This window comes from Phocoena sinus, chromosome 15, assembly GCF_008692025.1.
Source record: "Phocoena sinus isolate mPhoSin1 chromosome 15, mPhoSin1.pri, whole genome shotgun sequence".
NCBI classification, from domain to species: domain Eukaryota; kingdom Metazoa; phylum Chordata; class Mammalia; order Artiodactyla; family Phocoenidae; genus Phocoena; species Phocoena sinus.
The window spans coordinates 51,339,579-51,361,580 of NC_045777.1; the positions used below are offsets into that span (position 1 = coordinate 51,339,579).

The 22,002-nt window shown below is 62.7% G+C and overlaps 1 protein-coding gene across 2 annotated transcripts in view; it reads right to left on the reverse strand.

Annotated features, from left to right (window-relative positions):
* PKD1 (polycystin 1, transient receptor potential channel interacting) overlaps positions 1–22,002 on the reverse strand; it is a 47,871-nt gene that overhangs the window by 10,060 nt on the left and 15,809 nt on the right. Inside the window, exons 2-30 of one of the 2 annotated variants that reach the window (XM_032607025.1) lie at positions 21,125–21,196; positions 20,933–21,004; positions 20,678–20,847; positions 19,660–20,331; positions 19,378–19,561; positions 18,002–18,222; positions 17,546–17,661; positions 17,009–17,135; positions 16,419–16,666; positions 15,153–15,908; positions 14,142–14,273; positions 13,762–13,937; positions 13,408–13,541; positions 9,131–12,750; positions 8,754–8,903; positions 7,131–7,274; positions 6,763–7,042; positions 6,478–6,691; positions 6,223–6,394; positions 5,751–5,903; positions 4,860–5,004; positions 4,031–4,651; positions 3,606–3,762; positions 3,178–3,430; positions 2,879–3,074; positions 892–1,062; positions 668–811; positions 358–568; positions 133–259 (exon numbers count right to left, since the gene is read on the reverse strand). In XM_032607025.1, coding sequence (XP_032462916.1) covers positions 133–259; positions 358–568; positions 668–811; positions 892–1,062; positions 2,879–3,074; positions 3,178–3,430; positions 3,606–3,762; positions 4,031–4,651; positions 4,860–5,004; positions 5,751–5,903; positions 6,223–6,394; positions 6,478–6,691; positions 6,763–7,042; positions 7,131–7,274; positions 8,754–8,903; positions 9,131–12,750; positions 13,408–13,541; positions 13,762–13,937; positions 14,142–14,273; positions 15,153–15,908; positions 16,419–16,666; positions 17,009–17,135; positions 17,546–17,661; positions 18,002–18,222; positions 19,378–19,561; positions 19,660–20,331; positions 20,678–20,847; positions 20,933–21,004; positions 21,125–21,196 — 9,838 coding nt within the window. The remainder of the gene's footprint in view (positions 1–132; positions 260–357; positions 569–667; positions 812–891; positions 1,063–2,878; positions 3,075–3,177; positions 3,431–3,605; positions 3,763–4,030; positions 4,652–4,859; positions 5,005–5,750; positions 5,904–6,222; positions 6,395–6,477; positions 6,692–6,762; positions 7,043–7,130; positions 7,275–8,753; positions 8,904–9,130; positions 12,751–13,407; positions 13,542–13,761; positions 13,938–14,141; positions 14,274–15,152; positions 15,909–16,418; positions 16,667–17,008; positions 17,136–17,545; positions 17,662–18,001; positions 18,223–19,377; positions 19,562–19,659; positions 20,332–20,677; positions 20,848–20,932; positions 21,005–21,124; positions 21,197–22,002) is intronic. The other variant, XM_032607026.1, reaches the window with a different exon arrangement.

A 22,002-nucleotide genomic window follows, 5' to 3' on the forward strand; every position in this document is an offset into this window, starting at 1 on the left:
TGACCCCTGTTCACTCCTGATTCTGACACCCTGCATCTCTCCCCTGGCTCCTGACCCCTCTCTGGCTGCCATACTGAACAGCACAGCCCTTGGCAGGGGCAGCCGTGCCCATGCTCCAGGACCCCCGCCCACCTTGCTCCGGGACATCCGGAAGAGGAACAGGATGGCCAGGTAGACGGGGTAGACAACCAGGCTGGACACCAGGCCGACGGCGATGGTGTCGATGCTCAGTGGGATCAGACTGGATGCGGGCCTCACACTGTGGCAGGAGAGGAGAGATGGGCTGGCTTGGGGGGTGGGGCAGGAGGGGTTGGGGGTTGGGCAGAGAGAGGGTGTGCCGACCCCCACAGCACCCACCTGTAGGTAGCATCTCCCACAGCACCGTACCACACGGCGTTGGCACCCAGGAAGAGGCAGATGAGGAGGACGCAGCACGTGGCTCGCTGGACACGTGTAAAGCGGCTCCGAGGTGGCCGGTCCCACATGGAGAGCCAGACATGTTTGTCAAAGAAGCCGCGCTGCAGTTCGGCCACCAGGAGGCGCTGGAACCGCTGCAGGGCCACATCGCCTGGGCGGGGACAGGAGGGCTTCAGGAGATCCCAGGGCCAGGAGCCCCAGCCCCCCACCCCCACCCCATGGCCCCGCCGCCACCGGGGCAGGGCCTTACTTGCCGCCAGCACCTCCTTCTCCACCAGGCCCCCGTTGGCCTCCGTCTCCACTGACAGCCAGTCGTTGACCAGGAAGAAGGTGCTGCGGGCGTTCTGCAGGTCCCTGACGATGATGTGCTGCAGGAACCAGGCAGGGCTCAGCCCTGCGGAGGGGAGGGGCAGGGTGGTCAGGGCTGGGTGGGGCAGCAGGGGGGTGGGGGCGGCAGCAGCAGGGCCCCCAGACCTTTGTTGTCATGCCACACGCGGATCTTCCACACGCTGCCCAGGCTGTGTGGGGTGGCGATCTGGAAGATGTCCAGGCTGTTGCGGTGGAAGGCTCCGTCCCCATCCAGGTGCCGGTGGCCGCTGCGGCTGTCCGCCCCGTACAGCATGATGCCCACATGAGCTGTGGTCCCTGAAGGACGGAGGAACAGGGGGCAGGACTCTGGGCTTGCCGCCCACCAGACATTGACCCCGGGCGAGTCTGCCCTGACAACCTTCCTTCGACAGGCACAGGCAGCCCTCACCCTGCGGCTCTGATACAAATGGATCTCAGTCACCTCAAACCATTAAATGAACGGCCCCCAGTGACACAATTCAAATGCCAGCTGTGGTGGTGCCTTAACTGCGAGTAACAGCATGGAACGTGAAGGTGGCTGCCAGCCTTCAGTCCACTACACAAGAGATGCATGTCCTGACGGGTGACTTCACCTCTCCCAGAGGCTGCTGGTGACCAGTCACCATACACCTCTCAGTCCCCATACGGACCACCAAGTGCACAGCAGTGTTGCCCCATGTCCCCAGTGATAAACCTACACGACGTTTTATAAAAGTGGGTCATCAACACAGAGGACCAAAAAAAAAATTAAAAATAAGGGGCTTCCCTGGTGGTGCAGTGGTTGAGAGTCCGCCTGCCGATGCAGGGGACACGGGTTCGTGCCCCGGTCCGGGAAGATCCCACGTGCCGCGGAGCGGCTGGGCCCGTGACCCATGGCCGCTAAACCTGCGCGTCCAGAGCCTGTGCTCCACAATGGGAGAGGCCACAACAGTGAGAGGCCCGCGTACCGTGAAACAAACAAACAAAATAAATAAACAAAAATAAATAAAATAAATAAAAGAGAGGGACTTCCTTGGTGGCGCAGTGGTTAAGAATCCGCCTGCCAATGCAGAGGACACGGGTTTGAGCCCTGGACCGGGAAGATCCCACATACCATGGAGCAACTAAGCCCGTGTGCCACAACTACTGAGCCTGTGCTCTAGAGCCTGCAAGCCACAACTACTGAGCCCGCGTGCTGCAACTACTCAAGCCTGCACACCTAGAGCCCATGCTCCATAAGAGAAGCCACCACAGTGAGAAAGAAGCCCACGCACCGCAATGAAGAGTAGACCCCCACTCACCTCAGCTAGAGAAAGCCTGCGCAAGCAGCAACGAAGACCCAACGCAGCCAAAAAAAATTTTAAAGACAAAAGAGAGAACCAGGTGACAAAGATGAAAGCACAGCATAGAAATGAAAAATGGTACCAAGGAAGCGAAATTTGCATCAAAGGCAAACACACGACTGAAGAAACAGCCGACCACGGGGCCACTGTCGCTGCCGCTGCCCCAGGGGCTCTGGAGAGGCCGTCGCTGACAGCAAACTCACCAACATGAGTGAGAGCAATCGTTGAGACAAAAAGGATGAAGACGTCACATAGCTATGGATGCCGGCAAAAACTTCACGTGGAAAGAACTCTCAGAGGTACTTCACAGTGAGGAGAGCACAAGAGGTCGGCAGCAAAGTGTCCGCTGGCCAAGGCACAAAGATGCCCCCTCGGGTGGCAATTACAGATGAGAAGGCAAGTGCTGCTCAAACTACCCTTGGTAAGTTTCCCACAAAGAAATAAGGCACTTTAGTTCTCAGCGTCTAACGCTTCATGTTACACTGTGCTAACTCCACATCATCACGTTTCTTCCCACATTTTTAACCAAAGTTCAAGAGCTTTTGATGTCTTGAAAACAATCTTTTCACCAGGACGATTTATTCATTTAATAATCATTTCCCACACCAATCGTCAGGCTATTCCACCCGGCTGCGCACGTCAGCGGCTGCCCACAGGGACTACGAGCCCACTGCATGCCCACAGGTGCAGATGAACGAGCTGCTGTTTGGCACAGCCATGGTGACCCAAACCCCTGCTGGAAGCCACCCCTCTATTACAAGAGTCCCCATCAGGAAGGCAGCCCCCCTCACCTGAGCCCCGGCCCCAGCCGGTCTTGACCAGGATCTCATACTTGAAGCGACCCCCCTTCCCGCAGAACGGGATGACGCGGACCCGGCTGACGTCCAGCTGGTCCAGCTTACGCAGGATCACAGCCGTGACCGCATAGGTCACCAGGCACACAGTGCACGTCAGCAGGACGATGTAGTTCACGCTTGAGGCTGGCTCCTAGGGAGACAGAGCCATCAGGCCCCAGGGGCGCAGCCCAGCCCTTGCCTGCTCAGGGTGGAGCTGGGGCTCCCCAGAAGTCCAAGGGTGCAGCACCACTCACGGGGAAGATGAAGTGGACGTGGCTGGGAGGCACAAAGAGACTGGCACCGAAGGCGGTGAGGTGGCGGGTGAGGCAGACAGCCTGGCTGGGTGAGGTCTCCTCTAGGGGCACGAGGCCCTCCGTCCGCCATGCCATCTCCTTCTCGCTGAAGTACTGGCAGAGGGACGTGTACAGACCCACGGACACCTCCAGTGCTGACCATCGGAAGTGGCTGGTCAGGTTCAGGTAGTAGCTCGCGCCCAGATCTCTGGTCCTGGGAGAATTGGGGGTGTCATGGCCAGACCTGGCCTGGCCCGCTCCCCAAACCCCACGGGGAGCCCCCGGGCCCTGGCACATACGGATCCGACCATGTCCACCTACCCTCAGAGACCAGCCCCACCCCGCCAACAAGTCCCACTGCTCCCAGGTCCAGGGCAGGACGTGCTCACCCCGGGGCAATGAAGAAGGTGTAAGGCCTGTGGTCGTCGCCTGCCAGGACCTCCAGACTGATTCTCCTGCTGGCGGAGCAGTTGTGCTCGTTGGGCCAGGGCATAGCGTGCAGGTAGGCGGCCAGGTAGGGCTCAGGCTCCTCCGGCAGGTAGTGCTCTGCGGGTGGCATGTGCAGGCTCAGACACCTGCTCGGGCAGCTCACACACCCCAGGGGACAACCCCAGAAGCCCCCCACAGCCACCCCGCTGTCCTCCAGCCAGGCCCCCAGGGCCCCATGAAGCAGGAGACAGACTTTACCGAAGGCCACGAGGTGGGGGTGCCCGCGAGAAACACCTGTTCACCTGGCCACCCCACTGCCCCACACAGGCTGGGCCACAGGAGGGAAGAGGAGGCCGCCCACCGAGGGCCCTGCTATGCCACGCACCGTTCAGCACCATGAAAGTAAGCTGCAGGTGAAGCCCGGCCTCAGGGTTGCTGTTCTCGGGGGTGACCACGACACTGACTGAGGCCTGGGGCTGGACGATGGCGGAGCCAGCAGGGATGCGGTGACCCAGGGCAGCCTGGTCTGAGTTGTTGGGCACCTTCACGGTAATGGCGCGCTCTGAGGCCAGCTGCCCAATGGGGATCTGGGTGCCGGCCTGTGTCTGGAAAGCCATGGACGCCACCTTGGTAGAGACAGTGTAGTTGCTGATGTAGCCAAAGGGGAAGGGGTTGGAGTCGACGAGGAGGATGAGTTGCACCACATCACTGAGGTTGGACAGGGCCCCGCTGAAGGCTGTGGGGATGGAGAAGTGGCAGCCGGGGCTCGAGGCGTCGCCCTGGCACAGCAGACTCAGTGGATCCGAGCGCTTGCCCTGTGCCACGATCTCTTCACCCGCCAGGGTCAGGGGCTCCTCGTTGAGCACACGGGAGCGCATGAGGATACCCATGAGGGCCGATGAGAGCTGGTAGGCCCTGGACGCCACCAGTAGTGACGGCGGCTCTGCCCCCAGCTCCGAGGGCTGTGGGCCCTGCACGTCCGAGCTGGCCAGGTGGATGAGGTCACCTACGGATAGGAGAGATTAGGCGGAGAAGTGGGGAGAGGGATCATTGGGAAAGGTTGGGGGGAGAGGTCCGGTTTGGGGAGAGGTCTGGTGGGGGGAGAGGTGGCAGAGAGCTTGGGGGAGAGGTTGGGGGGAGAGGTCCGGTGGGGGGCAGAGATTGGAAGGGGGGTAGAGGTAGGGGAAGGTCCGGGGAGCAGCAGGAGCCCACACCTGTGATGTTGAGGATGCTGTCAGCAATGGCAGTGGGCGTCCCAGTGCCCGCAGCAGTCTCGGCCTGCAGGATGCGCATCATGCCCTCTAGCTTGTGCAGTGTCTTCTTCAGGCACGAGCGGCACACGAATTCCCAGCTGGACACCTGCAGGGAGCCCATCACCATGTCCAGCCCCACTCCAGCCCGGCTGACCCAGGCCAGGTAGGGGCCACTCAGCAGCAGCTCCCCCCATTTCTGCCCCTCAGCCCAGCTTGGCTCCGCCATGCTCGCTGTGATCCTGGAGCAGCCTCTGTGACAGCAGCCTCCCCACCTCCGTGGAGCCGTTCCAAACCACCTTTCGTGTTGCAGCTAGAAAATCCATGCCAAACACGGCTACACCCATGGGCATCTCTGCCAGGAGCCCTTCAGTGGCTCTTCCCCACACACAGGCAGAGTTCAAGGTAATGTGGCCCCAATGGCCACCCCGGCCACACACACAGCCAAGTAAGCCATGTCGCAGACAGGGCAACCCCCACCCAGAAAACCTTCCCCTCCCTTCTCCTCCACAAGGCCTCGGCAGCAATCCCCTGCCACCCTGAGCACAGTCCCCCCCCACCCCCGCCGCCGTCAAGACAGAGCCCAGCCCAGCCCGGCTGCTGAGTCCTAGGCGAGGGTGGCGGAGTCAGGTGTAACCACAGGCTCACAGGCAAGAGTACAAAACAGCCTCGCCCCTCCCCACACCTGGGCCTTGTGCCCTGGACCCCTGCAGGGTCACCCTGGGGGGCACCCGTGGCTCATGCTGGGATAGCTGAGAACGGGCACGTGGCCACACAGAGTTGGCTAGGAAAGGAGCTCTCAGGTCGTCAGGGTTGGGGGCCCAGGGCTGCCGCAGGGCCTGTGTCTCGTCCTACCATGCATTGGGCCAGGGCGGCTGCAACCTGCTGGATGTCGTCCACGGTGTTGACCCGCAGGGAGACCAGGGTCTCAGTGACGTTCTTGCGTATCTGGGCGCGCAGCTGCCGCCTAGGGTCTGGCTCTGCCACCATGGCCAGGGCCTGCTCGTACTGCAGGCACAGGGGAGCCGTCAGCAGGAGATGGGCAGCCCCACCTACAGTGCAGGCTGACCAAGGGCAGGCATCTCGGCTGCTGCCTAACACCAGCGGCGACTCAAGCCCTGTGTCAAGGGCAAAAGGGGTATTCCCCAGGACCCCGAGTAGGGGCTATGGGCACGAGGAGAGGAGGAGGCAGCCTGGCACTGGGGAGGGCCCCGCAAGTGGGTGCTGCTGGGAGCAGGAGTGGTGCCGAGGCCCTGGTAAGGAGAGGGGGTCTGGGCCACCCCCAGCACAGAGGCCAGCGCAGGAGGGGCTCCTCAGCCGCACTGACCTCATTGAGCACAGCGACGAGGGCCAGCGAGTATTCGATGACGTGCTGGGGGTCGGCCTGGCGCAGCAGCCCAGGCAGCGTGCTCTCTGTGAGGCTGTACAGCCAGGGCGTGAGATCTGGGGGGCCGTCGGAGGACTCTCCGGGGGGCTCTGGCAGGGTGATGGCCAGAGACCTGTGGGCAGAGGCTGTGGATGAACAGGTGGCGGGTCCCCCTCCCACCCCCAGCCAGGCCCTGTTCCACAGGCACAGACTCACCTGTTGAGGGCGACCACGGCGGCACCCAGCTGGTCCTGCACAACCACAGCCAAGCCCACCACAAAGTGGGGCGCAAAGCCAGGTGGCAGCACAGCCCCATAGGTGGAGAGGCTGCCCTTGTAGACACAGAACTCTTCGCAGTGGCCCTGGTGACAGCGCCGCAGCAGCAGGGCATACACCAGTGGAGCACCCGCGTCCTCCTCGTCCTGCCAGCCTGTGGGACCCCAGGGCATCAGCGGGGTCCCAATGTGCCCCCCATCACCAGTGCCTGTGGGCCGTACTCACCCACACACTCGAAGTGCACCTTGGTGGTGAGGGCGCGCACAGCCTCGAGCGGGAAAAGGCGACAGGAGCCCCCCAGTGGAGGGCGGTTCGGGGCAAGATGGATGGAGGCGCAGCCCTGCTCCTGGCCCAAGCGGCCCAGCACCGTGAGCGTGAATGTGTAGCCCTCGCCGTCCCGTAGCACGCCGCGCCGCACCACCAGCCGCATGCCCGCACTGCCCGTGGACGTGGTTGTCTCATCCAGCACCAGTGTCTCATTGCTAAAGCTGCGCGCAGCCCAGCGCTAAGAGGGCACCCAGATCACAGGTGCTCAGGGGCAGGTCTCCCCCAGGCCCACCAACTTAGGTCCCCACCCGGGGCCCCCTGCTCACCCCGTGCTCGGAGCCCCCGCCGCAGTTGTCACAGCGGCCCTCCAGGTACACGTAGGAGCTGCGACTCACTGCATACACCGCCTGCGCCTTGCAGGACACACACTCCAAGGACACGATGGGTACCCGGCCACTCCGGATCAGCACCTGGAGGCCGGGCAGGATTAGAGAGAGGCATGCCCACCCTGGCCAGGAGCCTCTGGATCGGGGCTCTGCTCCTGAGGCCCAGACCCTTGAGTCTGCCCCATGTGGTGGGTGGTAGCGAAACCCATGGAAGAGCAGGGCCCCTGCCCCTGCCATTCTCCCACCTGCAGAAGCTCCTCTCAGACCCAGCCAACTCCTAAGTCAGCCCGAAGCCCAGGTTCTGTGGGGCCATGAGCTCAGCCCTCACCCAGGATGTTTGTATCGTTTTGTGACTCCTAGGATTGGCGAGGGACAGGGGAGGAAGATAGGGGGAGGAGGGAATTTAATGAAGTGCAGACCATGATGGGCTTATTTTCTGCAGCACCCCGGGCCGGTCTTGGGCCTGGCACACAGCAGGCACTCAACAGGTGCTCAGCTACAAACGGATAAACAGAGGCGTGAAGGTACAGATGGACTAGTGTCCGCGTGGGGACAAGCATAGCTCAGCTCAGCGCAGCCCCGTCTGAGCCTCCCACTGCTCTCTGCACTGGGGGCGGGGCCCACATCAGACAGCCCCAGACAGCCACTCCGGGCAGAAACCTGGCACGGGGGATGGACACCCCATCCCAGGCACCAGCAGGGCCTGATGCACCCACTCCTGTTACAGCAGCAGGAGTGGTGCCATGGGGCCAAGCATACGTGGTCCTGACCGCCTGGCAGCTTAGGGAGGGAGACAGAGCGTGCTCCACACACAGGCAAGAACGGGCCCTCCTCATTCAGGGAGGGGACACCATGCTCTGGGGAAGGGACGTGTCTCCTCGCTGGTAGCCTTCAGTGCTGCGTGGACAGTGAATTTCTCACAAACCACTAGGGCCTGTGCTGTGCCTCTAAGCTTTGTGCACAGCTACGGCCTTTTTGGAAGAAAGCAATGCCAGAGAAGCATCTTGTTAAGTAGAATTAACATCAAGAGTAATAATGATTTAAAACCAATAGCTTCTAGAAGTACTAAAACAAAAAACCAAAAAAAGCCTGAAAAATGGGTGCTCGGGGACTTCCCTGGTGGCACAGTGGTTAAGAATCTGCCTGCCAATGCAGGGGACACGGGTTCGGGCCCTGGCCCGGGAAGATCCCACATGCCGCGGAGCAGCTAAGCCCATGTGCCACAACTACTGAGCCTGTGCTCTAGAGCCCGTGAGCCACAACTACTGAGCCCGTGTGCCACAACTACTGAAGCCCACATGTCTAGAGCCCGTGCTCCGCAACAAGAGAAGCCACCACAATGAGAAGCCTGCACACCCCAACAAAGAGTAGCTCCCACTCACCGCAACTAGAGAAAGCCCACACGCGGCAACAAAGACCCAATGCAGCCAAAGATAATTAAAAAAAAAAAGGGTACTCGGTACTATGTGCAGGCAGGGGCCCTGTGCACTCAGCCTCTCTGGCAGTCCCCCCCACCCTGGGGGCCGGTAGCTCCACCCAGGGCTGGGCCAGGGCAGCACCCACCGTCTGGTTGGTGACCTCCTCCTTGCGGCCTGCCTTCCATACGGTCAGGTTGAAGGTGTACTCCACACCGGCTTGCAGACGCTCCCGGGGGATGGTGACCATGCTGCTCCCACGGGGCCCGAAGTTCAGCGCACACCCGCCAGTCTCACTCTGCAGTCCGTAACAGGGCCAGGGAGGGGGTGCGCACGGGGTTGAGATCCTAGGCCTGCCTCCAATTAGATCCTGGCCCGGGGACGGCTGGGCAGACCCCTCCCCTTGCTGGGATCGAGCCCACCAGGCACTCAGACATATCAAGCAGACCCAAGAGCCTGCCAGCCTCATCCACACAAACGACCTAAGGGGGATTAGGAGAACGATTGCCCCGCCATGTGACTGACCTGCGTCGAGGCCACGCAGGCCCAGTGGAAGCTGAGTGGCGTCTGGTCACCGTCCTCCAGGTTGGGGTCATAGGACTTGCTCCCATCCAGCACCAGGTCCTGAGAGTCCGACCACACACGGTAGGAGCCACCCTCGACAATGGGCACCAGGCGCTCAGGGGCCACTGTCACGTTGGCCTGGATGCTCCGTGCCAGCGGTGTGTCCCCAAATGACACCACGAACACAAAGCAGTAGTGGCCCACAGGCAGCACCATCCGTGGCACCACCAGCTGGGGCCGGCTCACATCCACACTGGGCAGGGTCACCCGGGCCATGCGCCCAGGCCGCTGGCAGCTGGTAGCACGGTACACCTCCCAGCGGTACTCAGTCTGATACGTGACACAGTCACGCAGGTCGACGTGGGCCTCCAGGTAGTTGCGCTGGGAGCGCCGCATAAGTACCTGTGGGGGCAGGGCCACATCCACCTCGGGCTCCCTGCAGGCCAACACGTGGACGGTGACTGTGGTCTGCGCCACAAAGAAGCTCACCAGGTTGGAGGCGTTCACCTCCACACGGTAGTCCCCAGGCTGCAGGTAGGAGTGAGCCACCCAGGGAACCTCCGTGTCCTCTGTCAGGGCCCCGTCCCCAAAGTCCCAGTGGTAGGCCACACGCCGGGGGCTGGGGCTCGTGGCAGCCTCGAAGTGGGCCGAGCGGTTGGTGAAGCAGCGGCCGCTGCGCAGCGCCACGTGCTGAATGACGTCCTGGACATCAATCATGAGCGTGTGGTTTACGCCGCCCAGCTCATTGAAGGCTCGCACGTGGATCTCCAGCAGCCCTGCGGCCACGGGAGTATAGGTGACGTCGCGACCCGACAGGATGACCAGTGAGTCTCCCTGAACCTTCTGTAGCGAGAAGTACCACGCGTAGGCAACATGGGAACCCCGCTGCACCCGGGCCGTGAAGTTCCTCTCGGCGCCCGTGGCGATGGCCGGCTCACAGCAGTCGGGCACCTGGAGCCCACCCACAGCCTCCAGCACTGAGACACGCACCTGCGCCTGCACCCGGCTTACGTGGTTCTCGGCCTGGATGCTCACCGTGTAGTCCCCGAGCCGGGGGAAGCTGCGGGAGAAGTGGGGCCCGGGGAGCACCTCGAGGCCAGCCCCACTGACCTGTAGGTGGAAGCTGACGGCCGAGCCGGCAGCCAGCAGGATCTGAAAGTGAACCAGCTGCCCGGGCTCCACCACCTTCCTGCTGGCCCATAGCACCAGGCCCACGATGGGCTCCTCCACCGTGAGGTTATGTGTGGCCACGACCCAGCTGACCGCGTTGGAGGCGTTGAGCTGAATGGAAAAGGTGCCGGCGTCGGGGAGGACCACGGCAATGTGTTGGCCATGCCTGCTGCCACCCGGCATGGCCCAGCACCAGCTCACGTTGGTGCCCGAGGCCAGCTGCCCCCAGAAAGGCACGGTGGAACTGGCCACCACAAAGCTGCGGTCCAGTTCACCAGCCCTGATGCTGAGGCCACTGACAGGCACCTGCACAGCTACCTCAATGCTGGCGTTGGCTGAGCCCAGTTGGTTCTTGGCCATGACTGTGACCAGGTGCAGGCCGGGGCTGGGAAAGGTGTGGGTGGTGGATGGCTCTGGGGTCTCCCAGCCCAGCCCTTCCTCCAGGGACCAGGTGTAAGTGACGCCACTGCCACCAGCCAGCTCAGCGCGGAGGGCGACACTTGCATTGACAGCCACCGGGTTTGGGGAGGCGGTAGCGGCCAGCCACCCCACAGGCTCCACAAAGTTCACGGTGCGGTTGGCTGAGGCGCTGCCCAGCATGTTGGTGGCCCGCAGCTGGACGTGGTAGGTGCCAGCCTCGAGCACGGTGAGCGAGAAGGTTTTGCCGCTGCCAGCCAGGGCCAGGCCACTGTCCCGCTGAGCGGTCCAGCTGTAGGAGATGTTGGTACCATCCCTGACTGCGGCCTGCAGCTGCAACGTGCAGTTGGTGGGGAAGCAGCAGCTACTGCCGCCGCCCACCACCTGCAGCCCCTCGATGTGCTGCAGGACATAGATGAAGATATTGTCCTGGGCGGCGCCCACCTCATTCTCAGCTGTGACAATGATGTTGAAGGTGCCGACAGACCGGAAGGTGTAGGAGATGGTGGGGCCCCCAGGGATGGGCGTGCAGCGGTCACAGAGGACCCAGGAGTAATGCACGTCACTGCCCGCCTCCAGGGAGGTGCTGAAGCTCACGCTGCCGTTCAGGGGTACCACCGTGCGGCTGGCATTGACGCTGAGCCCCCGCACACGCCGCTGCACAGTGACATTCAGCTGGGCCTCCCCACGGCTCACCTCGTTCCAGCCAGACACCCTGATGGGGAAGCAGCCCGTGCTGCTGTAGGCATGGGTGACCGCAGGGCCCTGGAGCCGCCCGCCATCCCCCAGCTCCCACAGGTAGGTGGCGGGGTGCCCGCGTCCCACAGCAGAGAACAGGTAGGGCTGCTGCAGCTCCAGCACATGGGAGCCATTGACCCTGATGCCTGTGAGATCCACGGGCTCCTGCACCTCCACGAGTGCCGAGTCGTTGGCAGCTGAGATGTTGTTGGACACGGTGACGGTCACCAGGTAGGAACCTGAGTCCCAGTAGGTGAATGTGGCCTCGGGGCCCCCGACGCGGGCAGCGGCATCCTCAGTGCCAAAGTCCCAGGTGTAGCGGTAGGGGAATGGGGGCCAGGCGCAGGCAACTAGCCGGGCTGTGTCCCCGACCCGCACGAACTGCCTCTCGGGCCACATGGTGATGTTGCCCACCTCGGGCTCCACGCAGATGCTGCTGAAGTAATGTGCCTTATTCACGTGGCTCGACAGGACCAGCGCCAGGGGGAATGTACCGCTACGTGTGAAATTGTGCATCACTGTCGGTTCCCCCCGGACGGTCGTGTTGGACGAGCCATCCCCGAAGGTCCAGTCGAAGATGTAGTTGGTAGGGTTCCCAGTGACGTGGGCTGTGAGCTGGGCGTGGGGCTGGGTGGCGATGCAGGCTGTAGGGTCGATCCACAGCACCTCCAGGACGAAGACCTGTATGGGCAGGCTCCGGGCCAGGTTTCCAGTGGGGCTGGACGCGCCCACGGTCACCGTGCAGTTCTGCGCCCGCAGGTACACGTGCTCTACTGTGGCCTCAGGGCCCATGAGCACTGTGCCGTCCCCCATGTCGAAAGTCCATGTGACGTTGTCGCCCGAATCCAGGGTGGCGCTGACCACCACGGGTGCACCCTGCTCCACGGCCGGGCTCAGGCTCACGGTCAGGCCACGGAGCTCCTCGAAGACACGGACGCTGATGCTCGCCACTGTACTACTCACCGTGTTGTTGACCTCCAGTCGGATGTGGTATGCGCCCCTCGAGGCGAACGTGTGGTTGACCTCTGGCTGGGGCTGTATTACATCTGGGGAGCCATCCCCGAAATCCCACGTGTACAGGACCCCCCCAGGCGAGGGAAGCGGGTGCGGGAAGAAGGTGACAGGCCAGCCAGCCACCAGGACCCGGCTGCCCGCAGCCACGGCCACGGCGGGCAGGGTGGCACGCACACTCACAGGCACCTGCTGCGTCAGGTTCTCGAAGGTACTGGACACGAGCAGGGTCAGGTTGTATTCACCTGGCAGACAGGCCCAGAATGGGGACGGGGACTGGGCCGGGGCCGCCGCCACCACCTACTCAGCAGAGCCCCTCCTAACCCCGTGCTGTGGGCAGGGGCCTGGGGTGGGGGTGAGGCGCAAAGCAGGGCCCCAGTTATAACGTGAACAGAGAACGCCCTTGGACCCAGGCCCGGGTGCTCTCAGCACAGGGCAAGTTGCAGGTCTGAGGCAGAAAGATGAAGAGCAACCGTCTCCAGGTACGACTGCCCTTGGGGTGACAGGGCAGGCATAGGTGCAGGGCTGAGATCACAGGAACAGGGCTGGGATCATAGGGGCACCACTGTTTACTCTGCATTTCTGTATGTGAGGCTTCTGGAATTGCAAAAATGACTAAAAGGAACCTTCCCTTCTCCCCCAAAAAAGGCTCAGGGAAGGAGTCAGGAGGGGATAGAAGGGTCCGGTTTCTGGCCGGCAGACTTGAATCATGGGTCTCAGAGTCCTAGTCCACCCCTCAACCCTGGACATCCCTTCTTCACCCCAGTGAGGGCCCTGCGCCAACAGCCCAGGCTGGATTCTGGGAGGCAGGACCAAGGGGGGCTGTCCCCCAGGGAGGGGCTGTCCCCGGGGCAGGGCTCACCCAAGCTGGAGGCTGGCAGGGCAGCAGGCCTGCCCCTTACCTGGGACAGTGTAGGTATGTGTGATGTTGTGCTCCACCAGCACCTGGGCCACTGTGGGGTCTGGGACCTGGAAGGACTCGTTGTATGGAGGCTTGAACTGGCCGATCACCTGCTCCCCATCCCCGAAGGTCCACCTGCCAGGGCAGCGAGCAGGCAAGTGAGCAGGCTAGGAGGGAGGGGTAGGAAGGAGGGGTGGGGAGGACCTGGCTGTAGCCCCTTTCCTTGCACCTCCTTTCAGGGTACCACCCGCCCTGCTGCAGCCCCCCAGCCGCTCCCAATGTCCTATGTACCCAGCACGTCCTGACAGATGAGGAGGTAGAGGCTGGGGCCCCACCCAGGGCCCAGCACACTCACAGAAAGGCCACCTCCATGGCCGAGTCCACCAGCACATCAGCCGCCAGCGCCAGCGTGGCATTGGGGGGCAGCACGGGCGGCACCGCAGACACCCGCAGGCCCCGCATCCTGTGCATCCGCTCGACGGTGACGTTGTAGTTCACGGTGACATTGCTCACGTGGTTGGAGGCCGTCAGCTGTGGGGACAGGCGGCAGTGAGCAGGCCACCAGCCGGCCACAGGGCAGCGTGGACAGAGCCCCTCCCCGCACTCACCCACAGCTGCCACGGGGTCCTCGGGAGCAAAGCAGAACAGAAGGCACAGGTGAGCAGCAGACAGCCCAGCCCCCGCCCCACCCACCCCCACCCTACTCTCCACCCTGTGCCCACGCCCCCCGCCCACCGAGAGCTTGAAGACGGCGGCGCTCTGGTAGATGACGTTGAAGACCACATTGTGGAAGGTCAGGGACTGCTTGTCATCAATGGTCCAGCGGAAGACCACATCCGAGCCAGCCTCCACCACGGGGCTGTACCTCTGCGGAAGGGCACAGCGTCAGCTGGCCATGGCCCTGCCCCAGCCCAGGGTCTTTGGGGGACCAACTGTGCCCTCAACCCACGTCTATCCGCCTGGACACAGCTCCCTATGGGGCTTCCCTCTAGGCTAAGGAGGCCACATAGTGCGGGGCTGAGCCTGGGCTTGGTTACATCCTGACCTCTCTGTACCTCAGTTTCTTCATCTGTAAAATAAACCCAACACCCGTTGGGTTGGGCCAACCCACCTCAGTCTGTGCACCCCCATCCCAGGGCTCCTGCTCAGGCCCCCGTAGCTGGACAGCACAGTGCCGTTTGGGAAGGCACGTGAGTCTCAATGGGCCTCATGGTTCTGGATGTTTACCTGAGTCACCTGATAGAACAGGTGTGAACAGGGAAGCCAGGGGAAGGGGACACAACCACCCAACAGCTCCTGTGCTAAGGCTGCAGAACTGGTAGCTGCCTTATGTGAGGTGGGTACTCCCAGGACAGGGACAGCCACTCCTGGAGTGGCACCAACAGTGGCCGGGTGGCATTAGATCCCAACCTCAAAAAGCGCTCACTTTAGCCAGGTGGGAACACAGCAGGGCCCCAAAAACACACCCAGGATCAGCAAGGTCAGAGGTGGGTGGAGAATTCGACAATTCGTGCAGGAAATGTGAGAGCAAAAAGAAGCATTTTCTGAGCAACTGTTTCACAGGTGACTTCCCCAGTAACTTAGGAATTAACGAACCATCTGAGGAGCCACTGAACAGGACCTGCCCAGAAACCGACACTGAGCCCACTGTCCCTGGCAGCCAAGCGCTCTCCTCGCTGGGGAAAGGCCACCCTCTGCATAGGCACCTTGTCTCAGGGCGGGGCGGGGGGCGGGGCCCACACTCACCACCAGGACACCCTGCAGCACTCGGGCCTCAGGGCTGGGCGTGGCGCGGAGACCTCGGATGGGCTCCTCAGCCTTCACCTGCAGGCTGAGGTTGGCCCGGCCAGCACCGTTCTCCACCACAACCTCCACATCGTGCTCGCCCTCGCTGAGCCCGGGCAGTGCCAGCACTGAGAACAGGGTGCTATTGGCCTCGTGGGCACAGCCAGGCACCAGGGCAGCCACAGTGGCAGGGCAGGCAGCCTCGAAGGGCGCACTGACGTTGCCCCCAGGCCAGCGTGCAGTGGCTGTGGCGTTGGTGCCGGAGTCCACCTGGAGCACCAAGGCTGAGCCGTTGGTGGGCACGTAGAGGCGGCCGTCGTAGGGAGCCGGGTAGATGGCCCGAAGCCCTGCCACTGGGGAGAACACGTTGAAGCTGCAGGACAGGTTGTGCCTGGACACGCTGTTGCCCACTGTGGCCCTGACCTCATAGCGCCCCGGCCGCCGCAGCCCTGGGTTGGGGCTCAGGCCCAGCAGAGGGGTGAGCCGCTCTGTGGCAACAAGCAGCCGCAGGGCACAGGCAGGGCCAGCCGGGGCCGCCTCCAGCTTGGCAGGCAGGTGGGCCAGCCAGGCTGAGACGTTGGTGGAGAAGTACGGGGCCTCGGAGCCAGGGACGCCGAGTGCTGGGGGGCAGCGCAGGAGGGCACCCGGTCCGGCATCGTGCTGCAAGCTGATGAGGTCACCAGGGAGCAGGGGGCTGTCCTGGTCGTGGAAGGTGACCTACAGGAGAGGGGGTAGGAATACAGGAGAGGGGGTTAGGCCTGTGTCAGGTCCTCACAGTGGGTCAGGGGCCTGTAGGCAGCACTGGGCCAGGGGCTCCAGCGGGCAGCAGAACCCCCCTGGGGTAACCCAGAGTCACCCCCTACAGGGGTCTCAACACTCCTCATTCACTCACACACCACCAGGCTTCACAGGGGCCTCCAAGGCACTCAAGATGGGGACAGACGAAACACACAGGGCAGAGAGGATGCAGGCAGGGGTGGGGCTTCCCCAGACAGGGGAGGGACTTCTGGACACTGGCCAGCCTTGCCCAGAGAGGGGAAGAGTCCTCCTTAAAAGGCAAGTGCAAAGGCCCTGGGGCAGGAGCTTCTCACGGTTGGCAGAGGAGGAGAGCATTGCCGAGGCGGGAGGCGGGTGGGTTAGGGGGGACCTGGAGGGCTGTACAGAACAATCTGCATTTTGTTTGTGTTTGATGGGGAGGCAGAAGGCACCTAGGCCAGTGATACACACCGAGTACTGGGCAGGGGGGCCCGCAGGCACAGAGAAGAGGAACTCTTTCCACAATGCATAGGAGACCCCAGGGAGCCCCAGCCCTGATGTGGATCCGTTGGCACAGGCCCGAAGGTGGCAGGGGTTGTCCAGAGGCAGGCAGATGTTGGATGTGGGGCACGGGTGTCCTTCTGGTATGCATGTAGGGATGGACTCAGTCCTGTTTTCCAGGGACCTACTCTGGGGCTCGCTGCTGTTTCCTGGGGCCCCTGCAAGGAAAGGAGGGGTGTCAGGTACCCCAATTTGCTAACAGATCATAAGGACGCCCTGCTATGACATAAGGTCTCGCCAGGCAGTGTACCCAGCCCCCACCATCACTCCTCTAACCCTCCCCACACCAGGCCAGCTGACTGACCCCGGTGAGTCCCCAGCCCCAGCAAGTTCCCCACCAAACCCATCCTTGGGATCCCCAGCATGAGTTGGCATCTCTGTGGACCCCACTGTCCACCTTGAGGCTGGAGACCAGTCCAGTCGGCAAGGGACCAGCAGACACCACAGTGCAGAGAGGCTGCTCGAGCCTCCCAGGTCCCACTGCCAGGATGGAGTCCCACCTGTTCCTTGCATGGCTCGATACACCTGCAGCCGCAGCTGGGCAGGCCCGCCGAGCTCCGGGGTCCCGAACTCGGCAGCAGTGAGGAAGGCTTCACGGCTCGGGCTCAAGCCAGGAAACACCATCACCTGCCAGGGCAGGGGGGCCACTCAGCTCCACCGACCCCGGCCCTCAGCCGGCCCCACCCCAATGCCCAAACACCCACCAGGTCAGAGGGGAGGAGCCATCAGATGGGCCTTCAAGAGGCCCCCACTGGCCTCATTTCACACAGTGGGAGACAATGTCACTCAGGAGAAAAAAATCAGGTCAAAACCATCTGTGAGCAACAGGAATTGTACCTTCATTTCTAAAAAATCCCCAAGCACCAAGAGAAAAGGCTCAGGAGCGTTCAGAGCTCTCCCGATGCCAGGCCTGGGTGCTACTCCCCTCTGCACTGACTCTACTAGACACAGAATGTTAATAAGGCCCAGAAAAAGGCTTCTTGTTTTTTAAAGGGAACTGCAACAGCCAGGGCAAGAAACCTGGAAGGCCAGCCTACCTCAACGGGCTCCCGGGGGGCTGTGAGGGCCTCCTGCTGCACCAGGGGGCTCAGGGGCCCCTGCAGGTCCCCACTGGGTGCTCCCACGAGGAAGTTCTCTGCGTCCCACACAGGGCCTGTGGTGCAAGTGTGCAATGAGGTGCTGTTCCCAGGCCGAGGAGGAGTGTGTTGGGGGCCCAGGGTGGGACCAGACCTGGGACTGAGTCACCTGGCAGTAGCCCCTGGCTCCCTCCACCTGTTTTGTCCAGTGTGGGCTCAGTCTGGGACAGTAGACACTCAGCAAACACCTAACAAACACTGAACAGCTAAGGAATGAACTGGGGTGCCAGGGGCAGCTGTCCTGGCCAGGATGGGAGGAGCTCCCAGGGTGGCCATGGGACCCTGTATGCTTTGGAGGAGAGGTGTCCTGGGCCAGGGCAGCAGGTGCTCCCCAGCCTCCCAGGGGCCCCAGCGCACCTCCAGGCCGCAGCTCACAGACGTAACTGTGCGGTGCCGAGCACAGGTCCGTGTTGCACTGCCCAGCAGGCCCGAGCCGCACGCAGCGCTCAGCTGTGGCAGGGTGCGGCTCCCCAGGCAGCCAGTTCTGGCAGCTCTCCAGGCTGAAGGCCTCACCCTGCGGCACTGGGCCCACTTCTACCCCCTCCACAGCCGAGAAGCCAATCCACACGTCCAGGCTCCTGCAGGCAGACAGAGGGAAGAGCAGGTGCTCAGGGGCTCCCCAGAGACAAGCACCCCTCCCTCTGCCCTCTCTCTGGGGGCACCCTCCTCAGAGCAGCCTGTCAGGCAGGCTCTGCCTGTCCTCACTTTCCAAATGGGGAAACTGAGGCTCATACATGACTTGGCAAGCAAGGCCCACACCAGTGCCTACCCAATCACCCATCCCATGGGGCCAGGGGCCCAGCTGAGACGCTCATGGAGCTCCACCTCACTCTGGCCCAGGGCCACGTAGACCTGTGTGTGCCCAGAGGTGAGGCTCCAGGTGTGGCATTTGGGGACAAAGACACCCACATATCAGCCCCCAAACAGGCTACTTCCCACAGCTCTGCCAGGGCAGAGAGACCCTCCTGGAGGCAGGGCTTGTAGATACAAGGACAGGGACAAATATTGGGACAGGGTCAGACAGAGGGACAGGCAGCAGGGGTGGCTGAGGTGCTGTGGTCAGAGCTGGGTGCTGGGGCGCATTACTACCCAGGAACCACGTGACCTTGGGCAAGGGCTTTGACTGCTTTGGGCCTCGATTTCCCCTCGGGAAGTCCAGGGTGACCCACAGTCCAATCAGTCCCTTCCCACACAGGGACCCTGGGAGAGGAGGGGGGCCAGCCTCCACCCCATCCCGCCCCCTAGCCATTGCAGGTGCTAAGGGCTGAGTAGAGACCAGGCGGGGCCACCTATGGTGACCACTGCAGAGCACATGCCCCCACAGGCCTGGGCAGCCAGAGCGTTCAAGAGGCTCCTCGTGCATAGGCAGCGCTTGGCAGCAGTGACCACACAGGGGGGAGCAGCAGGAGGAAGTGCAGCCTCCGTGGTCACACCAGAACCTCCCCAGTCCCTGCCAGGAGGGGCCCAGAATGGGACAGTGGGGGCAGGATACAGGGCCGGGGGTGCACCTCCCACAGTGGGCACCCCCGTGTCCACATCTGAGCTGAGAGAGCTGATAGGAACGGCCACACGTGGGCACAACATGGCTCCTTATCCCCAGAGCCAGGCTGGCTGGCTGGACACAGCACCTCCAGACACCCCAATGTGCTCATGCTCCATCCCCACCCCAGCATTCTGGGGACCGCCCCCGACCTCCCAGCCTCTCCGAGGACCAGCGGCATTTGGGCAGGCACCTGGTGACGCGGGAGACCAGGAAGTGCTGGACGGCAGGACTGTCCACCATAGCCAGGGCGGCCCCGGCCCAGGCCCGGCACTGCTCCTGTGCCTGCAGCCAGGCCGCCTTCTCCACCACCAGGCGGTAGCAGCGCCCATTACCAGGGAAGATCTCAGTGTCCGAGGGGCAGAGCGGATGCACCACTGGGGGGTCAGAGAACAGAGAGACGGGGCATCGATGTGTGCCCAACCAGGGCTGCCCCACCCACCCCGACTCAGGCCCAGGGGCAGGGCGGCCCCACCTCGGGCTGGCTCCTCGCCCAGGGCCACAATGCTGTAGGTGGCCTCGAGGCCAGAGCCGCCACGGTTTCGGACGCCAAGCTTCAGGGTCTCGTCGCTATGCACAGAGGCCAGACACATGAGCTCCAGGGCTACGGGAGCCGCCTCCACCCACACCTCTGCCCAGAGCCGAGCAGAGCCGACCCCCAGGGCCAGCACGGCCGTCACGGGATAGCGCCCAGGCAGCACATAGTGGTGAGTGGCATCCGGGCCAGCAATGTCCACCTCAGGGGAGCCGTCGCCGAAGTCCCAGCGCGTGGAGCTGACTGGCAGTGAGGCAGTGATGTGGAAGGCTGCGGGCTGGCCAGAGGCCAGAGGTCCTTGGGGCCCCACCAGGGCAGCCCCTGGGGAGGCAGGGAAGATGTTCTGGAGGAGGGTGGGCCCCCGGCAGGTGGGGGCGGGGGGCAGTGGGGGGCTGGAGCAGGAGGGTAGGCAGGCCGAAGAGGCATTGGGAGGCCGGGCCAACCCGCACAGGCACCTGCCCTGCTCTGAGAGGGCCGCGAGGCCCCGGCCAGCCGCGAAGCAGAAGGCACTGCAGGCCTCCGGGGCCAGCGGGCCCTCATGGGCAGCTGAGAAAGCCACCAGCGCCACGGCGCCCGAGCTGTCGTCAGGGACACAGGCGACGTACTCCTCACCTGGAAGGGGCAGGCAGGCTGATCCTGAGGGTGCACCCCACTCCATTCTACATCCCAGATCACATCATCTCTGACCCTCCAACAGCTGCGTGGAGCTCACCCCCACCCCCAGACTGGTCTCCCCGCCTCACACCCACATGGTCCCCTGGTCCAGAGGGCCTCTGCGACCCCTCCCCCAGTCAGTCTGTCCTAGCCCCTGTAATTATTTCTCTCGTACAGCTGTTCCCCAATCCCCATCTGCCACCATAGGCTGGAGACCCCTGAAAACCGGCAGGGTTCCCGCTGGCTGCTTGGCCAAGCTGCCCGGCAGGGAGGGACCAAGTGTGTCCCGCCCACCCGCACTCACCACAGCTGCTGCCCAACAGGGGGCCGCTGAGGAGGGGCCGGCCGGCCAGAGGGCCGGGCCCAGCGCACGTGGCCGCCTCAGGCCGCACCACACGGACCTGCTGCTCCTCTGCCCAGCGCGGCAGCCAGGCCAGACCACAGTCACACTCCAGCGGGTTCCCACTCAGGTTTCTGCAGGGGGCGGGGCAGGCTCAGAGGGCAGGTGTGGGGGCCACGGGCCCAGCTGCCAACAGCCACCAAAACCAACAAAACTTACATTTCACTTAAATTAAATAAATTAGCAAATATTCCTTCTTCTAATGTAGAAATCTTGTTGTTGCTTATGTCCCTAGAAGAAAGGAGAGATTCGACATGGTCTGACGCGAGCCCCCTCAACCGCAACAATAACAGGCAGCCGCCACCTGCCCACTGTGTGGAATCCCGCAGCGGCCCTGGAGGGGACACTCACAGCTCCGTCAGCGCCGAGAGGTTCGCCAGGAGCCCGACGTCCAGTGCTCGGAGCAGGTTGTGGGAGACATCTCTAGAGAGCAAAGCAGCTGCAGATCAGTGCTGGGGCCCAAGGCATGGCACAGAGTCCACCCGGGCCCACCTCAGATGCTCTCCAGCTGTAGCCTCCCACCTTCTGAGCTCCCTCTTCCCAGGGCCAGAGGTGGAAGACCTGAATGAACTCTCATCTGGAGAGCCCGAGGCAGGAGAGAGCTGGCCCCTCAGCACTCCATCCACGCCCTGCCCCTTCCCCTCCCACCCCCTGCCCCCTCGCCCGGCAGGACTGCACCATGTAGGGCAGGCTTCACCCCTCCACACAGGGTTCAGAACACACAAGGAAGCCCAAGGGTTTCCAGGGCCAGGGGCCCAGCTGCTACCAGCTGGAGGGTGGGGGGAATGTGGCACAGACCACACAAACGGGAAGGGGGCTCTGGTGGACGACCCCATAGCAGAGCAGTACTGACAGCCCGTGCTAAGTCTCTGGGGTCTGGGTACCAGAGTTAGAGCTGGATCTCCATAATCCCAGGCCCTCAAGGTCAACAGAACCATATCAGAGAACCGAACATGGTACAAGACACGGGAGAAGAGTCACGGGTTCTCAAAGCATGAAACTATGAGCAGATATAAAACATCAAAAGCCGAAAGATCCAACTGCACAAAAACATGCAACTTACACACAAAATATCATAAAATCAGAAAACTACAAGCTGGGAAAAGCACTAGCAATTTAGATGATGGATTAAAGGCCCATAATCCCCTTTCCACATATGCTGTTAACAAACCATAAAGAAAGCAAGCTACTCCAGGGGGAAAAAAAAGGCCAAAGATGAAAACAGGCAA